Raw genomic sequence first — 20,019 nt, 5'->3', positions numbered from 1 at the left:
CAATCTTTAAGAATTTCAATGTTCAGCGGACTTTCAACGAATCTATGTAATCATTACCATATAGGGAAATGTACTTTTCCTGTCTCTACAGTTTCTTCCCATTCAAAACACGTTGACTTAACGCTTCGTGAATTGTTTTAGATTAAATCAGAAGAAATTTATTTGTGTGTGTGTGTGTGCGTGCGTGCGTTCGTGCGTGCGTGCATGTGTGTGTTCATTTAAGCCCTTGAAATAGTTTTATTTTGTTAAATTGATATTCTTGTTTCGTGATAAAGACAACACGTGATGTGTAATTTCAAATACATGACAATCGATACTCGATAGTCAAACATTTTACATCTGTAATCTCGAAAGGGTAATGCTCACAGGTTTCGTAACAACAGTCGAGTCAAGCATTGCATAAATTCTTTAAAATTCAAAAACACTGTAAATTAAAAACATGCAATCGAAGGACGTGGAAGGAAACAGGGCTTTAAAGCCTGAGCTGTTGTTAAAATTATTCAATTAAACGTTGGGCGTCCCTTTCAACAATTACGTTCAATCAAATTGGTTACATCTCTAGCTAAATGCACTTAATAAGGGTATACTTAATGTATTTTTAACTAGTGTGTAAAATAAGAAAAAATAAGAACTTGAACAAAACATATATAATAGCTTAGCTTGATTATCGTATAAAGAATATAAATTCATTTTAAGGTAAGAATCCATGTGTTTGAATAGGGCTGTAAATATAGCTGGCCAATAGACTGCATAGTATCAGAGAAGCATGTCTAAGGATAAGGATTCTCATTATATTGATTATGCCCCCTACGCAACATGAAAGCTTTTAATACCACAAGTCATTCAGCTGTTAATGAGATTTTAACTGAATGTCCACAGTATCAAAGTAATTGAATATACAGATTTCAGTAAAACACACATATTATGCCAGATTATATAGTACCTCACTTTGCATAATATCTGTTTCTATTTAAATAAAACTGTGATGTTATTATTGTTCTTAAACGTTACAAGTTAGGCCTAAAAACATACATTTGGTTCGGGTTACCCGACCCTACCTACGGAATAGGCGCCGACCCTACCGTTTTTATAGTCAGTTTAATAAAAAATAAAAAAAATAAAAATATTTTTTTTTTTTTTTTTTTTGGTTTTTAAATATGGAGTTTAAAACCTTAAATGCTTATACAGGAGATAACTTTAACACTATTACAAATTATTACTCTGCACATCTATTGTTAAAGGAAAAAAAATACCAAACATTACACATTTTATGATAAAGCAATTTTTCCCAAGTTCCGCCCATTCTTAATCATTAAAAATTACTTAGAATAAACGCCTTGAATAATTAATTGCGTTCGCTGTACTCAACTGCTTTCTCAAAATATTTGTTTTAACATGAACGTTTAAACAGTCATCTAAACTAGTGAAAATAAAGTACTTAAGATTATTTTATTATATGACTAATGAGTAACTAACAAAGGGAAATGACTCAAGTTAGGAAACGACTTAAGATATTCTACGAATATCGGCCCAGAAAAGGAATAAAGAGTCATGTACAGTATCTAGAAGAGTAATCATCTTTTAATGACTGTATTAATACTTGTATATAAACATGTATACATAAATCAATGAATCACAACTGTAATGCAAGATCTTAAAGCTGAACTCTAACAAATTGACCGTTTTGACAACTATTTTCTTTTTCTTGGAATGAGCTATTTTTGCGTCAATGTCTTGCAACCAGTGAAACAAGATTGCAGACAAAAGATTAGATCGAAGGCTTACATTTTAACGTTCAAGATTTGATGTTTTATGGCTCAAAGAAAAGTATGAATTCAGCTGATTCTGCGACAAAAACAATGTAAAAATTGTCAATTTGTTAGAGTGGAGCTTTAATAACTGCTTCGATTCGATATGCACTGGTTCACCTCAGTTCTTGCAATATGATGACGTTATAGTATACAGATATTAATCCTCGACATCTTCATCAAGATCATTCTCCAACTCTTTCAAAATGAAATTCTCTCTGAGCAACAGCTTCTTAAAAGTCTGATAGTCAAGCTCTGTCATCCCTCCAAACTTTTTGGCAAAAGCGACGTCAGATGTGTCTAAAAGAGAGTCAAGTCTAGGGTTGTTATTAATTTGGCCTTTTTTGTGCTTGATCTTTTGAAAAAATCCAGAACGGACAACAAACATGTGCCTTGCATGAATGTGATCCATTGGATGGTCGAACAACTTCGAGTATGTCATTTGCCGTTGTGTGATACTCATTTCACGGTACACGTAATTGAATCTGTCTTGGATATGTTCAAAATCGAAGAACATCAACTGTGGAGATTTTTCGAGAAGTGTGTACACGTCATCTTTCTTGAATAACTGTTTCAATTCGTCAATTCTTACAAAGCAGGTTCCAAGATCTTTTTCAAGTGCCTGAGGCTGATTCTTTAAAATTTCTCCGATTCCATCAGCCTTAAAACCTAAGGATTGCAGACATTCCAGTTGGCGTGCAACATGTGAATGAGACATTTCCAAGAGCCTCGGAAAATTCACACACATTGACGATATTTCAGATTTCGCAACACCAAAACTATTCAGTAGGTCAAAGATTTTCTTTACATCTGGCAGATTTTTCAGCACATTTATATGAGCACAAAAGGACAACAAACTCTCTTCCGGTATTCCAAATAAATGGAGTTCTTTGATGGCCATGTAAATCTGAGATTTGGATAAACTTTTGACCATTATATCTTTTGAAGCAGCTTTTGTAATGATTGTATCCGTCAAAGTAGCAATGCGGTTAGTTTTGCCTTCTTCCTCAATTTTGCTAGACTCTACATGAGAATGCATTTGAAGCACCAGTGATTGACCAAGAGCATTTGATCTACATCTTAGCTGTTCAAGTGTACGTTTACTCAGTAAAGCTGAGAAATGTCTCTCACCATGGCATACACATATTGATGGCAAATAAGCAGCTTGAAAAAGGGTTCGTTTTACAATTGGCCACATTGTTTGTCTAAAAGATTAATTCCAAATGTAACATTTCATGAGCATGTCTGAAATTTTCTGCAATAAATTGCATTCATACGATGTGCAGTGTTCATAGTATTTTCAAATCTTTCATCAATGACTAAATAGTATTTTCAAAGCTTTTGAAGTTGACGAAATAGTATTCTAAAGCTTTCAAAGTTGACTAAGTAGTATTTCCAAAGCTTTCTTCATAGTTGACTAAATAGAATTCCAAAACTTTCATAGTTTGTTTTTATGCATATGTATGCTGTCTCCTTATATTTTCAACAGCTGATTTTCTACCTGAAAATATTAATTAGAAAATTATGTGAAATTACTATTTATTCAATCAAAAGGTTATTATCAGATAAAGTTATTAGCACTACACAGATAAAAGTACTATACAGTATAAAGTCTACAACATGGTGTGTTTTTTGAACATCTTTAAATAAGATACACAGTCCACATAAATAGCACAAACAAACAAACACTTACATGCAAAAACCTTAACCAGAATTTCTTTAATAGTAAAAACATATAATGAGGCCAAATTTTTATTACATATATATGCAAAATAGAGATATCATACTTGATTGTAAAAGGTTCCAATGCAATATATCAACTTGTTGACAGTTATTAACTGATATGTGCCTACATACAAAACCTTAATCAGAATTTCTAAGTCAAATAATAATTAAAGGGCCATTATTTGCATTTTATGCAAAACAGTTATTTATAAAATAGGTTGGATGGTTGAGTATTGTTGTATAAAGTCTCAATAAAATATATCAAGTAGTTGCTGAGATATTAACCTGTGTGTGATTACCTGTATATGAAAAACCATAACCAGAATTTCTTAGTGAATAATAGAGGCCCATCATTAAATTTGCGTCATATTCAATATAGTGTTAAGTAACTTTATGAAATAAATAGGTTGGATAGTTTGGAACACATATCTTAAATTTCAATACAATACATGATGCATTTGCTGAGATAATGGCTCCAAGGTGCTTACATGCAAAACCTTAACTAAAGTGTGACACTGACACAAGTGTTGAAGCTAGGGTGAGTAGTATATATTATAGTTCTGAGAATTTCTCCTTATCCTTGGATTAGTTAAGCAAGCAGCCTGCATTTTTGTGATTGCCATGTTTAAATGCTTTATATATAGACTATTATAACCGCAAATTAGAATCAACCATCGGCAGATTGACATTGCATTTTTAACATTTGACAAATTAATGCACACCTGGGCGTATCAACCCAGGCGCTGTTAGAACTGCAGTGGTCAAAGACCTAATTAAGATTACCAATCTGCTCTAATATCTGCTCTACAATGCTACATTCTTCATATAAGGTAACTTGCTAAAAGTAGTGCTGTAATGTGTATTCATACTATTTGATGTGGATATAATAGTGAAAGTAAGCTGCGTTAAAGCATATTTTAAAATCAATGAGTTACAAAACGCAAAATAAAAAGAAGCATACCCAAATAGTTTTAAAAGGAGAATATACTGAATCAAAATAAAATAAATTCTTATGTGTCCTTGTCTCGAGTCTGCAATAGCCAGAAAATGTTCAAGACTCATTGACAGTACGTGCGCCACCCCCATCCCCTTTGTATCATCAAAGTTTACTTTGTATTTCAATAAAACAGAAATAAAGTATTAAAATAACTTAAAAATAAATTTCACCATTCTGGACTAGAGATTGTTAATATTTTTTTGAGTTGTTACCCCCATACCCCCCTGCGAACACTTTAAACCAATTAATTTATGTTCTGAGGTAGGGGCGCAGAAATATGCTCCAGAAATAGTACAGACTAAATCAACAGTCTAGTTAGTCCAAATAATTGTACGTTTACAGATTTTTTTATGTTTTTTGATATAGCAAATCCTTCATGTACAAATTGTTTAGTATCAAAAGTGGGTAGTTTTTCCAATCGGGATTCCGGGTTAAAGCATTTAACATCTAAAAAATATCATAAAAACAAGAAATATTACCAGATTATGTTATTTTATATCAGTTCCATACATAAAAATGTCATATCCTACGAATAATTGAGTTTGACATTTTTTTTTTTTCATTTCTTGCTGTCAAAACATAGCGATATATACATAAAGGGCACCTGCAAGGCTTCAGGGCACAATTTTTAAACAATCGGAAAATTTCGGCCATGGCCGAGTTGTTACGGTTGTATTTACGAGGTCTATCTCGAAGCTTGTTGTAGGTGGCCGAGTTATTACCATTGGGTCGAGTTGTTCTGCTTGGCATAATTGTTGTCTGTGTCAGTCAACTTTCGTTTTATTGGAAAGGTAAATAATGTGTTTTAATGCATTAATTGCTTGTTTTGTGCAAAATAACTTTTCACCTACATGGTAAAATATGAATATAAACCTTTATGATCAATTTAAAACATAAAATACTTCACTTAATACAATTTCAATATTTTTTCAAAACATCCCCGGTTTTTGCACAAACCCGTTCAGACGTTAGGGATTGGAAGAATCCCGTATAACACGTCTATAATTTTAGACTACAGTCTAGTATGATAGTAGTCCACCTAAAATGCTGTCAACGAGACTTTTGACAATGTGTTCGACTCGAGACAGGGATACATAAGACATGTCAAAATAATAAAAAGTATTCCTGAAAGCTCATATTAATGATAGCATCCGAATATTGTCCGAATAAGGACTACTAACATTTTATTGTTATTTTGAGATGCATTGATAGTTTTATTAATTATCTACTAGATTATCAGTAGTGGAAAGACATTTACTTTTAATTTTCGTCTTCAAAAAGACATGTTCACATACTTTCCAGCAGATTTCATGAAAATAAACGTGCCCTATTTCGACCTACAAAGCATTCAATCGCCTAAAGATTCAGATTAAGGTAGCAGATAACAGAAAACATCGTCAACGTGCGCGCCTCCAAATTTTCCATACAGCATTTCTTCCCCTTTCTGGTCCTTTACAAGGTGTCATTAAATGTTAAAAGTATAGAAACAATATTTTTCATAATCAGGGATAGTGTCATATATTTGAAATCTTATCATTATTAAAAAGGGAGCGAGACAAATCGGCCCCTTACCAAATCCGCCCCGGAACATTTCGGCCCCTTAAAAATATTGACTCGAGACTTTTCGACCCCTTACTGATTTTTAACAGGAAAAATTTCGACCCCTTAATTTTAGAATAGAATAGAATAGGTTAGAAATGTACAAATTTTATTTCAACAGAAGTTGTTATGAGGATTGTAAATCAACAGAACAACATATATAATTCATGAAAATATTGATAAAATATCGGAAGGAAATAGATTATATAATTAATTTAGTTGTACTTTAAAACAAATATAACAAAAAGACATAAGATTCATTTACATTACAAAAAATAATAATTAATTTTTAAATTACATTAAATCCACTGTACCAACTGTCAAAACTGTATATCAAACCTATCTACCGCTGTAGATGGCACCCGCATTCTTGAGGAATTGCTTATATGTGACCACGTGTGGCCTTAAAGTAATCAGGTCTGGAAATACCTATTAAGATGGTTATGAATATACAAATCAAATAACAATTGAAAGTATATATACCATATAGCTAAAGTAGCCTTTCCTATTTCTCATAATATATACGTTAAGTCAAGAAGCGGCAGTCAAAGCGGTATCTTTGGTGAATTGTCAGATTCCAAATAATTGGAATTCGTGACACTTTTACAAGTTTATTCATCCACACTTATGTCATGAATACATGAAAAAAGAACATGATAGCATATACACTTCGACGAATTTCTAATTTGCCACCATAAAAAATATGATGCTATGCGACATTTGTAATCAATAAACCTAATATTTGGTTATATTTGTATTGTACACACCAATCTATCGAATTACTGAAAGAAAACACGTATGATTCATGAACAAAATCATCCATGCGGAACGGTAGATGCGAAAATAGCCTATGTGCTCGAGTTTCTCGTGCACGGCATCGTAGTTGTCGAATATGGTGGGAATTAATTTTTCGTGGATTGTCTTTATTCATCAGCTTTGGGCAGCCATTCCAAACAGTATCTTCACAGATACATTATATCAATGAGGATAACGTGCCTCGCTGTAATTGCTGTAGCATTGGGCATACAAAGTATTAAAACCATATCAAATACGACGTGATTTGATTTTGCAGTTATTGTTTTTAGGTGTCAATCTTAACCCACTCTGTTAATTTTGTTCCCGCGATCATATTTCAATGAGGTTTTATTTTACGTATAAGGAATAAATCATATTAACCTTATATTTGGTTATTTGTATTTTTCTCCGAATACTTCTCCTAAACTATGATAAAAACGTGATGGCCAATTAGAAATTCGTCGTAGTGTATGTCAGTTTTATGAATTTGCAAAAATACCAACATTCAGTAAAATGTGAACTTTATCACCAATAAAAAAATTATCAGTATATATATTGTTCACGTTTTTTTTTTAATTCTACGAACACAGATTATTATTTTAACTTGAAAAAGGAAATGTTTGAATTGATTCACATATATATTTTACAAGTAAAACATATCAACTTCCAGTGTTCACGATGCAGTTATCATGTTATGACAACAGGCGTAGCAACGATTGACAATATCAACCTTTTGTTATTACGAGATGGAATGTAATAAATGTTTTACTGAATCAGACACTATTCAATTTCATTATATGCTTAAAACTAATTTAAAATCATTAAAATGATGTCTAGCTACAGGTTCTCGAAATTATATGTTGAAGACGATGTTAACCTTGGATCAGTTGGTAAAGTGGCCAAGATAAAGCTGAAAACAAGCTACACTTTGTGCTCGAAATCCCAGCACGTTACAATGAACATGTATGATCATATCTACGTGTAAATCATGTACTATATACAAATTTGTGTATTATCGAATGGTTCTTTATTGAAATGGTTCCTACAAAATAATTACAAGAAAACAAAAATAAAACAAATTACAATTTCTTTAGAAAATAATCCGCTGTAAATCTATCAGTTAGGTAAAATGAACTCATTTCCGTAACTCACCCATCATTACCATAACCAGTGTATCATTTCCGAAACACTGCGTTTATTGAATTTTTAAAGTATTGTTATCAACAATTTATAAAATGTGTAGATATAAAAAGAATTTTGTTACAATGAAATTATTGGATCACCTGAGTTTATGTTGAAATGTTTGATTGTTTATTCTATAAAATAAACGCTATGCTCCGTTTTGAGTCTGTTCCCTACACATGGCCTTGTAAATTCCCAAAAACATCCAAAATTGGAGATGCTGACTTACGGTTTTCACATAAATATCATAGATATATTAAATGAATTGTTCTCGTCAAAAAACAAATTTTAAAAATAAAGGCTTTTAAAAATAAATAAAATCAAAACCAATCACTGTAACGGAAATGACAAAATAACAGATGTAGGTCAGGGAAAATAGCAAAATAAATTTAATGATGATAATTTGTAATTTTACTACTGGGATTCATTTTTTGTCAATATTGTGTTAGAGCTTAACTATGCAATTTCCATTTTAGTATTAATCGCAATTTTGTGCTATGACTTGATGTAAAGTGTTAATTTTATTTAGAATGACCCGAATAGTGTTGACTGTAGCCCTGCTAGATTCAAGCGTCTTTTGACGCAGACAAAATCAAGGACGGGGAATGCAAACAATTGCAAGGTATCTTGCTTTTGCTTCGTTATAACAGTGTTATTTGTCAGATGAGAATAATCTATTTACATCTCTTACCACAGCAGTTTTCATTTATATTCAGACTTATTTCTTCTCTTTTTATGTAACATTTATTTTGTGTCACATATTTTCGCGACCCGGACTGTCGCTCTGGGTAGCAAGTCAATACGTTCCCATCCTTTTAAACGGAAAATTACCAAATTGAGTCAAATCCACAATGTTTTGTTCAAACTGTCTCTACATTGGTCAAGATGTTAAGGTATTGTCATAAAGGGATTTGCAATATTATTGGCAAGTACATTGTATCCCAGTCAACCTTAGGTTGAAGGGCTTAGCATTCAAAGAATGAAAATAATATGAAACCCTAAGTAAACCTAGGAGGAAAAGTATACCTCTTGTGGGGCTCCAACAAACCACTGCTGAACTCGAGCAAGGCACTCAAACCCTCTGAGCTCACTTAGTAACAAGGTGGCTGGTTAGTCCAAAATAATAGACGTGTTATACGGGATTCTTCCAATCCCTAACGTCTAAACGGGAATGTGCAAAAAACGGGGGTGTTTTAAAAATATTGAAATTGTTTTAAATGAAGTTTTTTATGGTTGAAATTGATCATAAAGAGTTATATTCATATTTATCTATGTAAGTGAAATGTTATTTTGCACTAAACAAGCATTTAATGCATTAAAACAAGTTGTTTACCTTTCCAATAAAACGAAAGTTGACTGACACAGAAAACAATTATGCGAAGGGGAACAACTCGATACAATCGTAATAACTCGGCCTCCTCCGACAAAGCTTCGAGATAGACCTCGTTACACAATCGTAGCAACTCGGCCATGGCCGAAATGTTCCGAGCGATTTAAAACTGTGCCCTGAAGCCTTGCAGGTGCCCGTCATGTATATATCGTTATGTTTTGACAGAATGAAATGAAGAAAAGCCGTCAAACTCATAATTATAAGTTGGATATTTATTTTTTGTGCACGGAACTAATATAAAATAACATTATCTGGTAATATTTCTTGTTTTTATGATATTTTATAGACGCTATATGCTTTAACCCGGAATCCTGATCGGAACAACTACCCACTTTTAATACTAAACAATTTGTACGTGAAGGATTTGCCATATCAAAAATCTAAAAAAATCCGTCAACGTACAATTATTTGGACTAGGTGGCTGGTTAACCAGTCACACTAAACTCTTCCTGCTGTGAACTGTTTAGGCAGATCCAGGCGCTTTGTCTTTGACTGGCACCAGTAAAGTAAACATGGGAGAAGTAGTGCAACCAAAGTGCAGCTCAAACCATCAAAGGCTGGAACATAAGCTTGACACTCTTAACCAACTTAGCTAACTAGGTGGCTTGCTCTTACCCACACAATCTGAACAAATAGTTAATGCCTCGCCTCAAGCAATAATGTATTCCTGTTTCTTCAAATAATTCCCAAGTTTTGGGAATTATTGAATTCAGAAATCATTGATTTCATCAGATTCAGAGATCTATCAGTATGAAGTATTATCTGTCATGATTTATTGCAATAGATATTTACACCCCAAGGATTGATATTTCAGCCGTTTTAGGTCTTTTGAAAGGGAAAAGAAACTTATATTCAATAATTTCCTCATTTGCAGGAGACTGAAAAGCTTGTTCTTTTAACTGTAAATTTTTCCAATGTAGGCTCAAAATTTCCCAAAAGGTCTTGGGTCTTTTTCCCAAAAATGGGCAGAAAAATCCCTTGAGTACACATTTTACCATTGGCTATGCACATGTATTCATTTTAAGTTATGCCCCAGCATTGACGCATTGACTAAAAACAATCCTGACAAAATTCCATTCACAATCCAAAAACAACATTTCTCAACTCTTTAACAAGTCAACTGGTACAGTTATGTTTAAATGCATTCCTAATCTCTTAAAAAATTAACATTCTGTACCTTAAAATTCCTTTGATTTGTGTCCTTGTTTGAAGTATATTGTTATTATTTCACAATTTTAGTCATGTTTTTGCTATTTTCACAATTCAAAGGGCCATGGCCTGGTTCATTAAAAGGTGAAAAAACTGCGCTACCTTTGTTCTTGTACTCAAGTTAAAAAACACACCAGTTTGGTTAAAACATCATATTTAAAATGCACATGTTTATTAAATCTTTAGTTTGTTGTGTTATCAGAATAGCCTACATGACTTAACAGAAACATGATACAAAAATGTACTTATATTGCTTTAGCCTTGGCATTAGCGTGCGTATTCTTAAACCCTGGCCTTAAATCCAAAACTGCTCAAGATATGTAAATGAAACTTGGAACACATGTTGCTAGAGACAATACATACATGGTTAGCAAGGCCCATAACTATGGTTTTAATAAATGATTGTTGCATAATGCTTCTTGTTTGACTGCTGCACTCTTGTCCACTCCACGCCTCCAAAATAATTGTTTATTTAGGGTTACATCCTTTTCAAAAACTGGTTTTGTAGGTAGACTTGTTTCCTTTTTTTTACCAACAGACTATTAAAACTATAGGATTGGATAAGACAGATAGAGTAGGTTATCCCAAACCATAAGTGCTTCTTAGGCCTCATATCGCAACCAAGCTTAAGCACAATATATCAGCACCAAAACCATTTAAATAATCATCCTTTCATTATTATTAATATATTAAAAAAAATAGTATAATTTATGATAATAACGTTTTATTTTACAGAGTCATTCAAAATGGTTAGGGTAACCATCTCATTGTCAAAGATCCCCACTTCGTACCGGATTAAAGATGCGTTTAAGAGGAAGGGTATCTACAAAGTGAATGAGACGACAGTTGCGGGAGGAATTCTAAAAGGTTTGTTAATTTCTCATCTGTTTTTCCAAGTTTTGTGATAGCCTACTAAAAACTCAAAAACTGTTCCAAGATATTCAAAAGAAACTTGCTAAAGACAAAACAAACATGTGTAGCAAGGACCATAACTCTGGCCGCAATGGCTTTAGAGATTACCCCTTAATAGACTGAAAAAGACGACTTTTAAGTTAATTCCCCGCACTCTTCTTTCCTGTCTTTAATCGGGAGAAAATGGAGGAATTCTTGCTTGACCATTTTAGACTTGACTCTATTCATGGAATCACATTGTTGTTTAATTAAGCTACCCTTTTCAGAATTGTTTATGATTTTTTTATTCAACTTCAACAAGCTCGACATTGAGTGATGAAAAAGCTCAAGTATTACTTATTTTCTAGAAAAAGGGATAAAAGTTTGTGATGCACAGACCTATATCAATCCACCACTGCCAAAATGGGAGCCTCCAAAAACATTGCTGCCAGATTTCCGATTGGACATCCCAGCAAAACCGGTCAACCCAGAGGAGATGACAAAAGTCTGGGACATCAGTAAATCTCTAACATTCACGGAAGGTAACAATTGTTTTCCTGGAATTAGTTCCATAACCCAAAGTCATAAAATTTCTTTAGTCACTTCCTAACTTAAGTCACTTTCCTTATTTAAGAATCTCTTAAGTCATATGAAATAAAGAATTTCCAAAATTATTATACCCCAACAAACGAAGTTTGAGGGGGTATATATAGGAGTGAGCTTGTCGGTCGGTCTGTCTGTCGGTTTTCATGGTTTCCGGACGATAACTCATGAAAGGCTAGACAGATTTGAAAAATGTTTGGTACACAGGTGTAACATCAGAAGATACAGGTCAAGTTCGATATTGGGGCTGGTGGGGCCAAGGTCAAGGTCACTGTTACTAAAAATAGAAAAACGTTTTTCGGACGATAACTCATGAAAGGCTTGACAGATTTGAAAAAATTTTGGTACACAGGTGTAACCTCAGATGATACAGGTCAAGTTCGATATTTGGGGATGGTGGGGCCAAGGTCAAGGTCACTGTTACTAAAAAAAGAAAAACGGTTTCCGGACGATAACTCATGAAAGGCTAGACGGATTTGAACAATTTTTGGTACACAGGTGTAACATCAGAAGATACAGATCATGTTAGTGAGCTTGTCGGTCGGTCGGTCGGTCGGTCGGTCGGTCGGTCGGTCGGTTGGTCGGTCGGTCGGTCTGTCATGCATGATAAAAGAAGATGCAGTGTGCAGTAACCTTGGAGTTATGGCCTCTTTTCGAAGGAATGGTTTGCCATTCCTGTGTCCAGGCGGCATTTGGGGGTATTCGTCACTCCTGTGACAGCACTAGTTTTCATTGACATATATTGAAAAAAACATCCTTTAATGTTAACGGCCCAAGGTCGCTTAACTATTCGAAGAACAAGGGAGGTCTTTTCTACTTGTCTGTGTCCATTGAAAGTTTTGTGGCTAATTTTTAAAGTCATATAATGATCCTCAATACAAATGATGGCCCCTGATTGACTTCAGAATCTTCGGAAAAGTTTTTCAACATGTTGGCATTTTCCACCATATCTCAAAAAATGTTCATCTTATTGAATTGATACTACACAAATGTTCACGGTCATCATACAATTTAGTTAGACATCACTTTATGATCCTATATGCTAATAATGACTCATTGTTGACTCAAATAGTAGTTTTGAGGCATGTTGCTGCTTTTGATAATATTTCAAAAATTGTTTATACCGTACAACAAACATAGTACTTCACCTTATTGTAAAAGGGACTTAATTATGTTTTTAGACCAAAAATTAGTTTTCCCTCAAATGCATCTGAAATCACTTATTTTATTATTATTTTACTCTATGATATCGAAATTGCATTAAAAAAAGAAATTAAAGTTTAAAAAAATAATTTGGTTTTAATGGAGTGCGAATCCTCGCCAGTTAAGTGAAGGAAAAAGTAGATGCCTTAACCACTAGGCCTCATGGACTTATTCAACCGAGGTCATCTGATTAAGCTTTAAATTCTACAAAGCTGTAAAGTAGCCAATGGTCTAGTATGGTAAAACCATGCTTTGATTCACTGTCATTTGTTAATAAAAAGAAAGGAAAAAATGCATTAAACACTATATAAAGTTTATTAATGGTATAAATTGCCCTAAATTGTTTGCCCAACTAACTCTGAATTGGACTTTGTACAAACTGGTATATATTGTATCAAGTCTTGCTAAAATTTATTTAGGCAAAAATACTGTAGTAGAATAAAAGTCCGTTTAAGCTGATCTTATTACATGAACGTATATAATTGTGTTGACTGCTGACATTAGTGCAAACTAAATTATATAGCTCATTGTGAGCAAATACAATATATAATAAGCTGATAGCTTAAACAATCACTCTCGATTTTGTTTCCTGTAATCTGTAAGTACTTTATCAATAATGTAGTTACACCTTCCGCAATTTAATTTTGCAGGTCTGGAACATGCGTGCCTACTCACCAAGACACAGGCCTTCCATGGTTTACCACCAGTCATACAAGATCTTGTGGGAAAGTATGAGTTGGTAGATCAATATCCTGAGAAGGCGCCGCCAACGAACAAGGGACAGATAAAAGGGGGTCGTGATAATGTGGCATCAGTGGCGAAAGTTGGACTGGCGAATATGTCCGAGTCTAAAAAAAGGGTATCTATATAGAATAATGATAATGTGGCATCAGTGGCGAAAGTTGGACTGGCGAATATGTCCGAGTCTAAAAAAAGGGTATCTATATAGAATAATGATAATGTGGCATCAGTGGCGAAAGTTGGACTGGCGAATATGTCCGAGACTAAAAAAAGGGTATCTATATAGAATAATGATAATGTGGCATCAGTGGCGAAAGTTGGACTGGCGAATATGTCCGAGTCTAAAAAAAGGGTATCTATATAGAATAATGATAATGTGGCATCAGTGGCGAAAGTTGGACTGGCGAATATGTCCGAGTCTAAAAAAAGGGTGTCTATATAGAATAATGATAATGTGGCAACAGTGGCGAAAGTTGGACTGGCGAATATGTCCGAGTCTAAAAAAAGGGTGTCTATATAGAAAAATGATAATGTGGCATCAGTGGCGAAAGTTGGACTGACGAATATGTCCGAGACTAAAAAAAGGGTATCTATATAGAATAAAGATAATGTTGCATCAGTGGCGAAAGTTGGACTGGCGAATATGTCCGAGACTAAAAAAAGGGTATCTATATAGAATAATGATAATGTGGCATCAGTGGCGAAAGTTGGACTGGCGAATATGTCCGAGTCTAAAAAAAGGGTATCTATATAGAATAAAGATAATGTGGCATCAGTGGCGAAAGTTGGACTGGCGAATATGTCCGAGACTAAAAAAAGGGTATCTATATAGAAAAATATGTAAAAGAGGTTAAATGCTTTTATTTCATACCTGTTATATTTTCATCTTAAATATTGCATTATTTCAACATAAAATATGGAAACCATAATAATCTTAATTATACAGAAAACACTGTATTCCGATTCAGTGTAACACAGTATCCTAGGACAGGGCGTATTTGCAACACATGCAGATGGAATAGGCTGCTTGTCACTTGTTTTAAATGTTTTTGTGAAGTTTATACTTTTCAGGTATACAATAAAAGATATACTTTGGTGGTTGCTTGATCTGTGAAATTGTATCGCTTCTCCTTGCAAGCATAATGAGACATATTATGGACTTGACACATGCAACTTAAAATAATGCAAGCCACCAACAGATCAACTGACTAACATAATATTCCCTATGTGTCATTAACAGTTATAATGATGAAGATGATGAAGAAGATGATGATGATGACCACCTTTTACACCCATAAGAGATAAAGCGCCCCCAGAACCCATCACAAAATGTTTCAGTTCTTCAGCTGCCAGATCAATCACGTCCCTGTCATATTACAACATGACTTCTTTCCAAGTATGATGTCCTTGTGTGTTTGTTTGTTTTCTAGTCTGAGAGTGAACAAGATCGGCTGGTGAAGAGGTGCATTATCCAGTCTCAAGTGTGCGACAACACCATGGATTTATTGCCAAAGAGATTTGACACAGAAAATTTATCGTTCAGGTGGCGTCGAGAATATGGAATACCACCAGAACGATCAGCGTATGTTCATTTTATTGCTATACTACTCACCCTAGCGTCGGCTATAAGGGTTACTAACGCTTTAAGAAAAATGCATAAACATCATTTTTTGAACATATATATATATATATATATATATATATATATATATATATATATATATGAAAGCCTGCGATCTGAGTTTTTGTCAGCAGTCTAATATCATCGGTGTCCACACATTTTCGCAAAAATTGGCAAGTGTTCCAAGACAATTTTTTTATCAAAACGTTTAATCCGTGAGAGTGCAGCTTTAAGCCTTTTAAGAATGATTCTCTATTACTTTGAATGTATGGTTCCACTTCTGAATTTCAATCGTTTACTTTGTATGCTTACTTTTAACAGTGAAATATATTCCAATCTTACAATGAAACAAACAAGTTTTTGGTTTTTTTATACCGGAAAAGGATATAAAATGAAATTTAAACTTAAAAAGTGTGCGAAATTGTATGTGAATGAAATAACATCTTGTTTCCCATCCCTGTGCCCGCTAATGTTTGATTTGGAAGTGAAAGCAGGCTAAAATTTCAAAACAGTGAAAAAAAATTAAATGTTATTTCGCTGTTTTCACTGTATATAATATCAACCCATTTACTATAAACTGTGCATATGACTTCATTAAAGATATGGTATGTTTTCTCCTCCAGAATAATGTTGTTGAAAAGTTTGCTACAGCTGGCTCAATCTTCTGGTAAAGTTGTTCCTGAAATTTTGACGGACAGACGAGTGATGTTTAATCCATCAGTGAACACCACATTTTCATTTCAAGGTTTGAGTTTATTCATTTGTTTTCGAAGTACATAAATCAGAAAATTGATGTGGTATTTTTATACTGCTGTTCAGAATGTGTTTATTAAATCATATGAAAATGTGAGATATACATGTAGTTGGCTTAAAGGTTAAGAGTTATTGAAGTGAGCTGCACCCTGTATTTTGGGGGGTAGCAGCCTTCTCCCCTCATTGATACTAACATGGGCACACTGTTGTAGACTGGTTGCTTTTGGTTGTTAATTTATTTGTTGTTAGTATTCAGACTCCACTTTGCTTTAAATTTAAAGACAGGTGTGTCTTATAAAAAGGCTTCTAACAAGTCAGTTATGCTTCTGCTTCAGGCTGCTTCATCATGACTCTTTGACCCCCATAGTGAGCTTAAAGTTTGCCCTCGAGCCTATGGCCAATATGGTTTCAGCCGTTCAGCTCCCAGTTAAATTCAACATCCCTGAGTATCCAACAGGAATATAAATATAAATACTATTGGAATATTCTAGATAGCCATAACCCATTATTTTTCCATGCTTTTTTTAGATCATACTCTTCACTACGGTAATACGGCAGAAATCTGCGTATTTGGCAGTAAGATGGTTCCAGCCCCAGGAAACAAAACCCTCGTGAAAGATTCAGCCAATCATAAGCTGCTTGATATGTATCCCATGAGCCCCCTGATCGACCTTCGTGAAGTTGATATAAAGAAATCGAAGAAATTTCATGGAAGTAAGAATTTAAACATGTTTTTTTAAAGAACAGACAAGATACACCTTATTTAGATTGTTAAAGCTGCACACTCACAGATATACCGTTTTTATAACTTTTTTATTTTTTGTCTTGAAAAGAGTAAATTTTTCAAAAGATCTGCAAACCAATGATAAATGATTGCTGACAAAAGATCAGATCACAGATTCTTAAATTTCTGTTAAATTTTTTATGTTTTATGGCTTAAACTGTTACTAACAAAAAATGCATAAGACATCAATTTTTGAACTTAAATATAGAATCTACGATCTAATTTATTTGTCAGCAGTCTTATATAACTGGTTTCCATGCATTTTCGCAAAAAATGGCTCGTTCCAAGACAAAAATTAAAAAAGTTTTGAAAATGTTTAATCTGTGAAAGTGCAGCTTTAACTGGAACAAGTCTTATCAATGTGGTTCTTGGAATCATGCTCAAATGAATATGAATCTTTTATAATACTTAACACTGATTGTCAATTAGTACTAAGTACTAATTAGTAATTAATATAAAAAATCCATTTAAAATAACAATTGATTGTTATTTTACTTTTTTATCAAAAATTTCTGCAGCAAGCAAGTTAATTTAGGTTTTTATCAACAATTGCAGCAGCAAAGCAATTTATTTTGTCCTATTGAAAATATAACAATGAATTGTTTTACCTTTCATATGATGACGTTTATCATTATTTTCAGTTCTGCGAAACCCCCTAGGCCACCCATGCTCAAACCCACAGATCGTTCTGGACACATTTCCCCCTTTCATGACTGCAGAAAAGGCAGCTGCCTCGGGCGTGATTTCATCATTTGTTGTAGCGTTGGAAGAAGCTAGAAATAGATATGGGGTAGGGAAATAAGTTTAAACATTGTATATTTTACAACGATTGTAAATAAGGCATGAAAACTTATACTATGTCACCCGCATTGGCATACCAAACTCACATGCGCCTAGGCCAGGAATCGAACCCGGGTCACCTTGGTGAGAAGCGTGTGTGCCCACCACTGGTTTTGGCATCAATCTCCTCCATTCTGTGTTATAAGATATCTCACAATATAACAGATCTCAATGGTAGACTGCGAAATATTTTGTTTTTCTTAAAGCGTTTGTAACTTTTGAAACCATATGACATCAATTTTTTCGATCGTAAATATGAAAAACTGCTATCTGATCTTTTGTCAGCAGTCTTATTAAATGGTTTCCATTCAATTAAGGGTTCTCATGTGGCTCATGCCAAGACAAAAAATAACAAAGTTATCAAAACAACCAATCTGTGAGAGGGCATTTTCAAGAAATTCCAGTGAAACTTGGTACACTGGTTTTCAGAAACAAGATGCACATGAATAGCAAGGGTTACAACTGTGCTTTTAATTATTTTTGAGTAATGCTAGACTGAAAAGAACAACATTTGAGCATTGGTATTTGCACCATGGCACTTTTGTTCACAATCATGTCCAAACAAACGTGTGTTTACGTGTAACATTCAACATTTTTTTACGACTTTGACACACAATATAATATTCTTGAAAACTTTTTTCTAATGAAGATAATCTCGAGAAACATGTATAGCTCTTGTTGCATGAACCACTGAAATGCAACATTGTGATCAAAGTGAGATTAAACTAAGCTTGTATACATGTAATCCATTAGCTCTAATTAATTATGCACTTTGAGCAATCTTGATAATGTGCTTCTTGAATGTTTTTTATAGCATGTAAACACCTTGTTATCATTTTACTCAAATTGTTTACCTATATTGGCTTTGAATTATCTTGAAAATTTGCTACTTTAATGTTTTTCATTAGCATGTAAGCACATTGTAATCCATGAACTCAAATATAATGCCTAGTCACTATGAGCAATCTTGATAATGTGCTTTTTGAATGTGTTTCATGAGCATGTAAACACTGTATTCCATTAACTGAAATCTTTCACGTGTTCACTTTGAGCAATCTTGAAAAATTACTACTTGAATATTTTTCATAAGCATGTAACCACATGTTTGTAATTTGATTCATTAACAAATAACTTCATTCTTTTTCCAGGCTACAGATGGAGACTTAGAACACCCAATTACTGTGTTAAACATAAATAGTTCAGAAAGCATCTTCAACTTCACTGTGTTCCAGCTTAACACTTTAGATTTCCACTCGTCATCGGGAGTGAAAAACTTTGTGTGGACAGATTACGACAATGCGATGTTCGTTAAAACTCGGTGTAAGCCTTGGACACATCCCAGAAGACATTACTTGCCGAATAAATATTCTAATTATAAGTCTGAAGTGTTCAAGAAATTCTTGGCAATGTATCTGTACAGTTATATAAATTGAGTTTGGGATCATGTAGTAGGAAAATTGTGTGAATGTTGAAGAGATAAAGCTTTGATAAAATTTGATTTATGTCTTGAATAAAAATAGCTATGTCTTTCTGTGTTTTACTGTGTGTCCATGCATGTTGTCCTTTGATAAGCAGTATGGTTGTGATTGTTTCCCAGTTTATCAGATAAGTGGGATTACTACTACAAGTGATAAGCAGCCAGTGAAAACAAGAGTATTGCTGCGACTTTGTCTTGAAAAAGAATTGCAATGCCTGAAAACCTGACCATACCTAAAAGGTCCACCGACCCTAGTAATTGAAAACAACAACAATGATCTTTCCACCATCAACACAATGTTTTTTAAACATAAAACTGTTATTAATTTTTGACAGAAAAAAAACTCCATAACAACAGCAACATATGAATGACATTTGCATACATGCCATATTTCTGAGAGG

At 33.7% G+C, this 20,019-nt stretch overlaps 2 protein-coding genes across 4 annotated transcripts; one reads left to right on the top strand and one right to left on the bottom strand.

The window, feature by feature from the left end:
* Nucleotides 1–1,563: 1,563 nt before the first annotated feature.
* Nucleotides 1,564–18,059, bottom strand: LOC128234791 (uncharacterized). Of its 3 annotated transcripts, none has more exons than XM_052949310.1 (2): nt 17,910–18,059; nt 1,564–3,309 (listed from the first exon to the last, which is right to left on the bottom strand). In XM_052949310.1, the coding sequence occupies exon 2, from the start codon at nt 3,004–3,006 to the stop codon at nt 1,969–1,971; it is 1,038 nt and encodes a 345-aa protein (XP_052805270.1). In that variant the 5' UTR covers nt 3,007–3,309; nt 17,910–18,059; the 3' UTR covers nt 1,564–1,968. The 3 variants fall into 3 exon arrangements, with proteins under 3 accessions (XP_052805270.1, XP_052805268.1, XP_052805269.1); XM_052949308.1 differs by lacking the exon at nt 17,910–18,059 and adding an exon at nt 5,789–5,905; XM_052949309.1 differs by lacking the exon at nt 17,910–18,059 and adding an exon at nt 5,826–5,905.
* LOC128234790 (39S ribosomal protein L37, mitochondrial-like) lies at nt 8,664–19,668 on the top strand. The gene is made up of 9 exons (XM_052949307.1): nt 8,664–8,728; nt 11,441–11,572; nt 11,965–12,138; nt 14,053–14,261; nt 15,574–15,725; nt 16,388–16,509; nt 17,046–17,231; nt 17,943–18,091; nt 19,290–19,668. Exons 2-9 carry the CDS (start codon nt 11,452–11,454, stop codon nt 19,572–19,574), a joined length of 1,398 nt encoding a protein of 465 aa, XP_052805267.1. The 5' UTR covers nt 8,664–8,728; nt 11,441–11,451; the 3' UTR covers nt 19,575–19,668.
* The last annotated feature ends 351 nt before the right edge of the window (nt 19,669–20,019 follow it).

The sequence above is a fragment of the Mya arenaria genome, chromosome 5, assembly GCF_026914265.1.
Source record: "Mya arenaria isolate MELC-2E11 chromosome 5, ASM2691426v1".
Classification (NCBI taxonomy): Eukaryota; Metazoa; Mollusca; class Bivalvia; order Myida; family Myidae; genus Mya; species Mya arenaria.
The sequence above is the reverse complement of the archived record's forward strand: the minus strand, read 5'-3'. Positions and strand labels throughout refer to the sequence as shown.

Bases quoted from the DNA above. Each gene is read 5' to 3' on its own strand.
- LOC128234791 (XM_052949310.1), bottom strand. From the start codon at position 3,006: ATGTGGCCAATTGTAAAACGAACCCTTTTTCAAGCTGCTTATTTGCCA.
- LOC128234790 (XM_052949307.1), top strand. From the start codon at position 11,452: ATGGTTAGGGTAACCATCTCATTGTCAAAGATCCCCACTTCGTACCGG. The intron at 16,510-17,045 runs GTTTGAGTTTAT...TGCTTTTTTTAG, and splicing joins CACCACATTTTCATTTCAAG to ATCATACTCTTCACTACGGT. The intron at 18,092-19,289 runs GTAGGGAAATAA...TTCTTTTTCCAG, and splicing joins AAGCTAGAAATAGATATGGG to GCTACAGATGGAGACTTAGA.